At 40.0% G+C, this 11031-nt stretch overlaps 1 protein-coding gene across 1 annotated transcript in view; it reads left to right on the forward strand.

Moving 5' to 3' along the window:
• TMEM120A (transmembrane protein 120A) overlaps positions 1–5190 on the forward strand; it is a 121347-nt gene extending 116157 nt beyond the window's left edge. The window contains exon 12 of the mRNA XM_069226726.1: positions 1348–5190. Within this exon, the coding sequence (XP_069082827.1) occupies positions 1348–1461 (114 nt within the window). The 3' untranslated portion in view covers positions 1462–5190. The remainder of the gene's footprint in view (positions 1–1347) is intronic.
• The last annotated feature ends 5841 nt before the right edge of the window (positions 5191–11031 follow it).

The following is an 11031-nucleotide window of genomic DNA, read 5'->3' on the forward strand; positions in this document are numbered from 1 at the left end:
CAATGTTTAAATAAGTCACCTATATGCTAATTCCAAAAATCTAAAAATTGAGACACAGAAATTCAAGGATACACATTTAATTTCAAATCCATTTCTAAATTAATGATTTTGTCAGAGTCACTGTTTCTTTCTTAAGGAACAACATAAAGCCAAAAAGAGCCCATAAGTTATTAACTTTCTCTGCTTGGTGGGACGTTTGACCAGAACTTTGAGTTAGGTGGCAACAGGTCAAGCAGCTGAACAAGCTCCCTTCAGCAAGATACTTCTAGGGGATTAATTTTCAGATTGTTGTTACACATTCACTTACTTATTCCTCTGCGTTTTTCAGTAGGGACTCCTATTTCTTTTCTGTTCGCAAAGTCTGAGTCCTGCCCTGATTTTGTGCTCTTATAAACAACAGACTCTAAGCTTACCAAGTTATATATCCTTTATAGTGACATGATAAACATTAGGATGGAGTTTTACCCTCCTAAGTTATATTATATTGAACTGCATTTATAATTATGAAAAACATAGATGTTAATTTATGTAAAATATAATTATTTTCTTTATGGTAAAAATCGACAGTTAATATAAAATGGTTATGATTGGTTATAACACCTTAACGCATTGGTTCCCAACTTGTGGTTAGGGGACCCCTGGTGGTCCACAAAGCCTCCTCAGGGGGTTTGCGACTGATTAGAAAATTAAATAATATTAACAGATTAGGTCCCCAGCTTTCAGTAATGACTCATTGGGGGGGTCCCCTGGAGTCCAGTAAAGATTCAGTGGGGGTCCACAGGTTCCAGTAATGATAAAGTGGGGGTCCACAGAAGTCAAAGGTTTGGGAACTACTACCTCAATGTGTATAAACTGTGAAATTAATTTAAATAACCACAGTTAATGTTTAGTTATGGTTATAAGAAGAATCTGTTGAGGCTGCCATTATATGACAGTGCTTCGTCTTGACTTGTACTAGGTGTCACTTGTGGCTGGACAAAGCTGTACCTCTCTAATGAGCTCTAACTAGAGCACAACACATGTTATCTGGGGTTGTTTTTATTCATTGCAGGTTGGCCTGGGTGGAATTTTACCAATCCAAAGCTGTAATACTGTGCCTGGAGTGGTAAAAGGCTTTTGTCTTTTTTTTTTAAGCTTAGCGTGGATGGCTCTAGCTAATCCTGTGCTTAAAGACTTTGCTGGAAAAATGGCAAAGACTTTGTTGCTTTCTAGCTTGGTGTGGGTAGAACTATGTTAAATAGGCATAAACAGTGATAATCTTTACTACTTGTGCAATGTGATGATGAGAATGAGAGATTGAGCATGACAAGTTATATCTGACATTTTGTCTCCCCCTGCTCTCTCTAGGTGCTTATGTGTGGAATCCCCTTTCTTGTTCTTTTCCTTGGAAATTTTTTCACAACCCTCAGAGTTGTGCATCAGAAGTTCCAGAAACAGCACAAGGAGGCCAAGGAGCAGTAAGACCGAAGCTGGCCATCTGGATGCAAGTAGACAGATATCTCACTGATCTGGATACTCAAGTCATCTCTGCGGGGAGGCTGGACTTTACCAAGGCACTCCTTGTGTGCAATGGAGGAAGGTTTGGACACAGACCTACTACCACTCTAACCACTGCGCTGCTGTGCAGCCCCGTGTGTGCAAACCAAATCGGGCAGCATCATATTTCCACAATAAAACATTGCAAGAAAGAGCATTTCTCAAAAAATATAATAAAAATGCTTATTTATTAAATACCTATTTTACGGGATCGCTATTCACGGTGGAAATAGGCTTGCACTGTGAATACTTGTGTGAAAAAGAGAGTTTTGGCCTCTAAACACAAGCAAATACAAAGGAGAGTACTCCACTGATTGTTGGAAACTGGGCCTTTGACAGATTGATCCACACACCGTAGGACATACTACATGCAGTGTGAATAAAATTATGATCCATTATGTCAGCTGAACTGTAGACTGGCTGATGACAAAAATACAAGTATTTTGTATGTACTGCACAAACGAAACCATAGTTTTACTGTGCGTATGCTTGGTACCACAGTGCCGTGGAGAGGAACACCAATCTTCTCTGTGCTGCAACCCTGTTACCCACCGCTTCAGCACCACACTACTCTCCAAAGACAAAAGGAAGCTGTTGCGAGAACTATAGAGAGTATTGTTAAAGTCTGATAGGGCTTGAGTAAACCAGTGTTGTTAAGCTCTCTCCAGCACTCCCTAAGTTTCCCTTTAATTGCATCTACTGCATCTTCCCAGTGCCATTTCTGCAGGAAAAAGTGCACTAAGACCAACTTTATGCCACCGTCACCACACCTTTTTAATATTCAAAGTATTCATTAGTCCCCTTTCGACAATTAATGGCAACTTTCAATATCATAAGCTGAGTATTTACATCAGTGACCATTGACCCAGGAAAGGATTGATGCCAGCAGTAATTCCACTCAAAAACTAGATTAATGGCAGTAATCATTGTCCTCAGAATATTATAAGTGACGGCATTCCTTGCCTCCAACGAAAAGTTAATTGTCAGTTTTCCATTAAGAGAACCTAGTTTGTTAGGTGACTGGAACAGTCATAGTCCTGGTCATAGGTATGAATCCCAGCAGTGTACACAAAGTTGAACAAATGTAAAAATGAATGCCAATTTGTCTCCCCTTTGCCTCTGAATATTGAGAGTGAATACTTTTCGTCAATATTTTCAGTTTTTATTGGACGCGAAAACAATTCCCCCTCACAGTCACTCCCTAAAGGAAGGCTTTGAAAAAAGGTTTGGAGGAATGAAAGGTGAAATGCTTTAACTGCCTATAATTAGGGACCAGTAAAAGTACCTGAATGAATGGGATGGAGGCCCTGATATAGCAGTTGGCAATGACAACAGAATATTGGCCAGGTAGCTCCCAGTCAACGCTACAGCACAAAACAGAGCAATCGACTTGAGACCAGTAGAAAAAGGGGCAGCTACAATACAACAAAAGCCATAATGGACTCAGAGATGCACCCAAACTTCCGTAGTTTGATATTGAAGTAGAAGCTAAAGTTATGGTATGTATGCCATCAATTCAATATGTTGCGCAACTAATATTGGGAGGGTTGGAATTCACATAAATGATCAGAGCTATGGAAGCTACCTAATAACATAAGAAAATATCTCTCTGGAGATGACAACAAATCCCTGGAATAATCAAGCAAGAAGAAGCTCACTTGTAAACCTCACCACCACTTACTGAAAATCATTATTCTGGAGTAGATGGGAACTCCACTCCTAGTAACCATATTTGTCATGTTACAATACAATGAGTGGATTAATAGTGCCGGTTCTGACCCAGGGGAGGACTGAACATAATGGTCTAGGTTACAAAATAATCCATCTGAATATTATTGAATGTCTCTAGCTGTATAAATAAGATATTCAAATAAATGGCCAACCAGTAGGGGCTTTGCATTAGGCGTCTTGCAATTTTAACCCCAGAAAGGAGTTCTGCATCAGGTTTCTAGATTTTCTCTGTGCCAACTCGAAATAACATACATCCAAGAATTATAGTAGTTCTCTCACACGCTCCATAGGAAGTCCTAATGGGAGTGATCATTTCCACTTTCTCTACATGCCTTTGTCAAAGTGTAAGGAACAAAAGCAAACCTCCTAGAGGACTGGTGGGAGCAACCTCTTGAAGGCCATGGACAAGTCCGAAAAAAAGAATTCCGAGCATGGAAATTTAAGAGACCAACCACAGGAAGAGAGAAGGACCAATTATTGAACCTTGCAGAGGATTATACACTTTCACATCATTCTTGTGCTATAGCAAAAGTTTGAGCTGCCTTCAAAGACGAAGAAACAGGACCTTAAATAAAAGAAAAAAGCGGACTGGTATAATGACTAGCGTCAATTACCTCAACTGATCCAAAGCCTAAAGGTAGCTTTAAACCATTTAGAGGCTGGTTCCTCTACCTTTCACAAAGCTGTTCATTTGCTGGTGCATTTATGGAAAGGAAGAGGGCAGAGATTCATTTTAGAATGTTCATTAGCCAGTGGTGTATGCTGAAGGACAAACTTGGTACGCATTGCTCTATATCTCGGTTAAATAACATAGCAAGGATCCCTAAAGTCTCTTGTAACCCCTTTCACTAATGGGGGTTCTTTTCTAAGGGGGGGGTGTAGTCAGTGGATCCTCTGAAAATGATTGCTAGTGGTCATAAATACATCCTATTCATAAGTATACTATGACTGTTATAGTATCCATTCAAGGAATAGCATGTGTCTAAGTTAATGATTTAGATATTTGAAACAGTAAACATCCAAACATCTCTAGTTGTCATCCTCAGGTGGGCAGTATTACTCATAAAATACAGCCAAAGACATTCTCCAAGAGTTTATTTAAACAGACAAAATGAATTAGAAATAAGATGATCTATTGAGTACTGTTTTCCATCTCTTGTTATCGCCAGGGATCTATGTAATAATTGAACCTTTTGATCTGCTGTTTTCAACCATGATTTTAGCTAGACATGGACAAGGAAACTCTAGGTGTGGCGGGGTGGTGGGGTGTATATATTACAGTGCTGGTATTGTATTAATTCCATCCAAACTATAGCAACTGAGGAAAGGGAAAATGTTCGTTACAGACAGGCATTGGTTTACATTCGGAGTAACCGTCGGAGCTTTACTAAAGGAAGTAAAGTATATCTTTTAGCCAACTCTCTTACCTATTATATAGGTATTTGTTGAGCATGACATTCATACTGATGGGGTCTCTCGTCTGTAATGAAACCAATTGAGCTAGATTACATTTTAGGGCTCTCTCACCTAGAGGCTTTGATCAACGAGCCATGCATTTAAAGACATCTTAAAGTAGAGCAAATTAAGTTAATCTTTCAGGGAGATGGGATGCTTGTTACAAATGGTTGGTCCTAACACCATGAACTATATTTCACCATATTTGACAGGTTTATTTTTGGACACTTAACAATTGTCCAAATTAAGTGTACAGCCAAGATTTTATCTGGAAAAAACTGGGGCTAAGCTGAGTGGCTTCACAGAATGGAAGATCCTGTGTCTGATAAAAAAGGACTCTGAATATTGCTATCTTTTTATTAGGCAGCCAATGATGCACACTAAGTTAGACTGTAATATTTATGCAAAAGTAAAAAATGGCAATGCAGTAATCTGTGAAGGAGAGAATAAAGATGTTTATTGTTATAATCCTGTGTGTCAAGCTCAAAAGAGAAAGATTTTCTTAAATCTTCTCCAATGACAGCATCCGTTCGAGACAAGCAGGGGTCTAAAGTAAAGTCAGTGTCAATCAAAGCTCCCAGTTTTCAGATTCCTGAAACCAGTTTAGGGCAAGTTCCTATCTAAGAGGGTTCTAGCTTGCAATCCTTGTTTATTGGGTGAGTTTGTGTTAGGCCCAATTTCTGTCTAAAATGGGTTCAACAGATGCAGTTGATCCACCAACACCACTAGATAATGTGTAAATGTAGTTTTTCAACCTCTAAGTCTCTCTTACACAATGTGTTGAAAAATAAATGTATCATGTGCATACTTGAAAAAGGCCAAGCCCAATTCATGTAGGAGGCTTGCCAATACAAGTTGGAGATACACGTTTGACATTCGAGGGCGAAAGCTAGCACACCTCAGTGTACTGATCGTGGGTCTGATGACGAATCCACACACTTCAACAAACTGCCCCATTGGAAGCCTCAGTGACCCGACTGAGCAAGATCTTGTGGTCGCCTTTGTAGAAGGTGAGTAGAAATCAATGCCTTGGTTCTGTTCCATACACAATCAATCATAGCTCACAGGTTACTGAGATCACAACTAGATTACTTCTGATATCGGGTCAGAAACCAGACTGATGGGAATTAAGAACCAGATTGGCTTCCACAAAACGTATAGAAACATAGGGCAACAAAGAGATCGGGCAAAAATTGGTCAGGTCAAACAGAAGTAGATTTCTCTAGAAATACTTTAGCAATTGCTCTTTTCAGTTCTGAGAGGACATACACAAAGAAATGAAGCATTAGATTATAGTCTGAAAGATAGAACTATGTATACAGCAAATTTTCTTTTAGTAGTCTCGCTAAACAGAGGTCTCTAGTTCATCCAGAGGGTTTACTTTTAATTACCAAATCCTGAACATCAGAATATGACCACCTCTTAGAAACAAATCTAGAAAGTGAAGGAGTCATTTTGAGTTAAAATGAGTGGAAGGAGTTATTTTGTATTCAAATGAGTTGAAAGGGCACTCTTAATCGGTCTTCTTAGATAGGCCCAAACTTTATTATAAAAATGCAAAGAATGATTTTGCAAGTGCGAAAATTTCGGGAAAAATTACACACAGGAAAATCAGACGACTTTCCTTTTGCCATTGTTGTGCTTGATTTCATTTCGTTTTAGGATTTCACACAAAGCGAGGTCGAACTACAGTAGTAAATCTGATTTTTCGTGGTCTTCTTAGAGTGTTTGCGCTGTTCCCACCCCTATGAGGCCTGTGTATTGTTTTGTGGCACATTGCATTGTGCGGGCACTACTGTTAAACCATAGTAAACCTGAGCCTGTATTTCATAAAACACTAAGAACAGACTGATTCACTCTAAAGAGCAATGTTTTATGTACAGTAGATATGTTCAAAAGTGAACCGACTCATTAGGAACAGCTTTTAATTTAGCTACGTATGTATGAAAAAATCAGCTTAATTGTTATTGCATTTATATAGCACTTTCTATCCCTGAAGCACACTACCCCAGTATCCAAAAGTTAATTGGTAGAGAAGTAGTTATGGTTGGTTATTGGGTTTAGTCAGGAGCTCTTAGGAAACCATGCCATACATTTACTCCTGTTGCTTTGTGACATTGAATTAATAGGAGGTAGGTGTGAACATTAGTGGGGGGCTGTGAGTTCATGCAAATGGTTGGTGAGATGAACAGACAGTGTGGCGGAGATTATGGTTATTAGGATGTAGGAATAGGATGTTAAAGAAAGAGAGCTTGTGATCTATGAAAATAAGGTATTTGTCTTTTGTAGAAACACAATAATAGAGATTAAGAAAGATAGACATGGGACTGAGGGAAGATCACACAGAAAGAGAAGGCATGCAAAGGATGGAAGGTAAGGAGGCAGTCACTCTGAGGAAAGGAATCAACCACGAGCTGTAAGTCAAGGTCACTTTTTCAAGCATAGTTTTGGTATTATGTAGCAGAAGGTGGCTTTCCGAGACAAAGCTGTAGAAAGAAACATCACGTTGTGCTCTATGGAAAAGGAAGATTGCTTGAACATGCGACTCAGAGTGTGCTGAACATTTAAACATTAAGGGTCGGATTTATGAAACGTGGCGCTGGAACATGTGACTCAGAGTGTGCTGATCATTTAAACATTAAGGGCCGGATTTATGAAAAGTGGCGCTGCACCCAGTGCAGCGCCACTTTTCTAGCACACCCCCCCAACGCCACCATGTGTGCGCTGTATTTAATATACGGCACACCATGGCGGTAGTTAGGGAACTAGCATCAGAATGTTTGACACTAGTTAGGCGCTTTGCAGGATTAGCGTAAAAAATTCTGATGCTAATTCTACAAAGCACCCAGAGGCCCATTGAAAACAATGGTGTGCCTCCTTTTAATGCCTGCTTTGAGCGGACATTAAAAGTGGCGAAACAAATGATGCAAAGAAATCTCATTACAGAGGGAACGCCCCCTTTGCATACATTATGCTTGGCGCAGGCATAATGTAGAGCAAAGGGTTACAAAATGGTGCAATGCAAACAGTGTGCCACTTCGTAACACTAGTGTGGCGATTTTGATCTTGTTGGGCCGGATTAGCGTAAAACCATTTACCATTTCTTTAATTGTTATTAGCCTATCCGGCCTTAACAATAATCACACAATAAATATCAATCCAGCACACTCGATAAAAATCACATTAAATAAAACATCTCAGTAAAAAGGGAAACTATGCTTGAATTTTTGATTTAACATGTACCGAAATGTGTCCGATTTACCATGCATTATCGTAAAACCTAATATATAGCCATAATTTACATAAAAACTTAACTTATTCTAGAAAAACATTATAAATCTAATATTTAAAATGTCTTATTCTGGGACGAATCATTTGGGACCTTGCAGTGCCTTCCAACCATTTAATAGAAGCCCGAGGCCTAACCCAGTTTTACGCTACCCTGCACCAATTTCCCAAGCTAGATAGCTACGGGATAACATAGGCTGTTGTGCTTATGCCAACTATGGGTGCATTGATAGACGTAATTTCCATGCTTCCAAGATATAAGTTGAGACCTTTGTCACAATGTATTTCTCATCTGATCGCATACATTGCGCTTATGCATCCTTGCACTTCCTAACTCCGTAAGATCTGAAAAGTGGACGTAGATACAGTTTACGGAGTTTGAGCGTAAAGTGGCATAATAGAAGGAAGTGGGAAAGTGTTTCCGGGCCACCATGAAGGCATGGACAGCATTCTAATCTACCCAGAGGAGCGGATTGCCATCTGTTGACCACCGCCATCACAGGTAGGGTGCCCATACGGAATTTGAAGTAGAGAGCCCTTTTTTCCTCCGGATAAATACTGTCTATGAATATTGCTGGTTTAAGCTCTTGGTTAAACAAAAAATACCGCTTGAATAAAGGGCTAAATGACTCGCACATAATCTCAGTCTTTCGCTCCCAATATGCCTTTTTTATGACAGCTAGACTAGGCCTTCCGATTTTTTCTGGATGGAGCCAAAAGTCGTCCTGGCCGATCGCAGCCAGGATAGTTGAGATATGTTTGAACCAGGGCAGTTTCCGGTGGTTTTGCAGCTTCATGATGTCCTTAAGTACGTCTCTATATGGTTTGAGAGCCTCTTTTGTCCAAATACGGATCCAGTATCTTACTGGAGCCAAAGCAATGTAGTCCTCAACCTTTCTCATCTGTAGATCGGTTCTTATTGCATTCATTGGTGTGGCATTGCCTAGACAAAGTAATCAGCGTAAAAATTTGTTCTTGGTTACTTGTATTGATGGAATCTTTCTGAATCCCCAGATCTCTGCGCTGTAAAGTGCTGCGGCTCTTGCTTTTGTTTTGTATGCGAGCAGTGCAGAACTCACGGAATGATTGCCTGTAGCTTTTGCAAATCTGAGTACTGCTCCAGCTTGTTGGGCCAAGGAAATTCTACTTTTATAGATTTGTGGTTTCCATGTCTGTTTTTCGTGTAGTCTGCAACCCAGGTAATCATAAGTGGCCACTCGGGCCAAAGGCTTATTATTTGCCCTAAAGGTCGATTGCAACGTCTGTTTTTGGTTGAGAATCATAAACTTTGTTTTCCCCTCATTGATTACCATGCTCCTTGAGGTACAAAATGATTCGAAACCCCTAAGTAGTCCATGCATTGCTATCTCTGTTCTTGCCAGTAATACGGCATCATCAGCAAAGAGCAAGATAGGTATACTTTCATTGGCTAGTTTTGGCACATCCAGATTTAATTCCTTCAAAACTTGACTTACTTTATTTATATAACAATTAAATAAGGTTGGAGCCAAAACGCAGCCTTGTTTTACACCTCGCTCGATTGGAATTTCAGCCGTATAATCATTTCTCGTAGTATATCTGACCCTGGCAGTGTTTCCTGTATGCAATAGAATTAGCAGCCTTAAGATTTTTCCCTGTATGCCCATGTCCGACAATAACTGCCATAGTGTTTGGCGATTTACGCTGTCAAAGGCTGTTTGGAGATCCACAAAGACCAGATATAATGGACAGTTTTTAAGGGTGGCGTATTTAGCGCAGATCATGTTTAGCTTAAAAAGTTGATCTGTTGTACTTTGGCCTCTCCTAAAACCAGCTTGGTGTGTTGAAATTAAATCTCCGTCCTCTAGCCATTGGTCTAGACGCGACTGAATCAATTTGGCAAAAATCTTTCCAACACTATCAAGCAGTGAAATAGGTCTATAATTGCTCACCATGTCCTGAGGCCCTTTTTTGTGAATTGGAACGATTATTGATTCCTTCCAAGAGGAAGGGATTACCTCGTGATGCCAAACGCTGTTGAATAGACGGGCTAGAGCAGGTAACCATAACGTTAGCTGGTTACAGTAAGCGTCTGAAGGGATACCATCTGGGCCTGCAGCCTTATGCGGCTTTTGGAGGAGGATAACTTGTTTAATCTCTTTTTCACTAAATTCCGATATTAACTCCATTGCACGTGGAATGACGTGGACTACTTGTGTGTAATTTGTGCTGGAGAATTCGTTGGAGACTAGTACATTCTGGGTTTCGTTTACCAATCTAGCAAGCCGATTTGAAGATGCTGCGTAAGTCTTTTGAAGAGGAAATACTTTACTTAATCTTTGATTTCTGCCTGCCAGCCCTTGAGTGAGGATGTTTGGGTTATTGGTCATCCCTGGTGCCGTCTTGGCCACTTCCTGGTACAAGGCGGTAAAATGCTTTACCCAATGTTGAGGGTTGATATTCAGTTCTAGATTTTTCGGGGGACCTTCACATCCCCACCTGACTATCTCCCAGAACTTTTTGGAGTTCCCTGCCGATATTGCTTGCAGTAAAGTTTTCCAAAGTTTATGTGGAAATATCTTCCTTTTGTATCTTAATAATTTTTTGTACTGTTGCCTACATCCATAAAAATGTTGCTCGTTGGAGTCATTCAAGTGCCGGTTCTTCAATGCTTGTGATAAAGTCTTTTTTAGCTTTAAACACTCTTCATCGAACCAGCCCTCCATCATTTTAGGATTGATTTGAGGATGCTTGATCTTTTCCTTTTTTGTTTGCAATAGCAAATTATTAAAGTTATGCAGGAGGGGTAAAGCGTCATTAACTGATGGGTTTAAGAACGTGCTAAGTGATGACAACCAGGTTTGACTAGGTACGCTCATATAAGGTTCATCCTCATTTGACCTTAATATGTTTTTCCTATTTGGTCTCATAGTTATTGTTAGGCTATTTCCGTTGAATGGAGACTCCGCCTTCCCTGGGCTCGTGTCCGGATGGACTATCTCCATTAGCAGTGGGTCGTGATCACTCTCGATTCTGTCCCTT

The sequence above is a fragment of the Pleurodeles waltl genome, chromosome 3_2 (assembly GCF_031143425.1).
Source record: "Pleurodeles waltl isolate 20211129_DDA chromosome 3_2, aPleWal1.hap1.20221129, whole genome shotgun sequence".
In the NCBI taxonomy this organism is placed as follows: Eukaryota; Metazoa; Chordata; class Amphibia; order Caudata; family Salamandridae; genus Pleurodeles; species Pleurodeles waltl.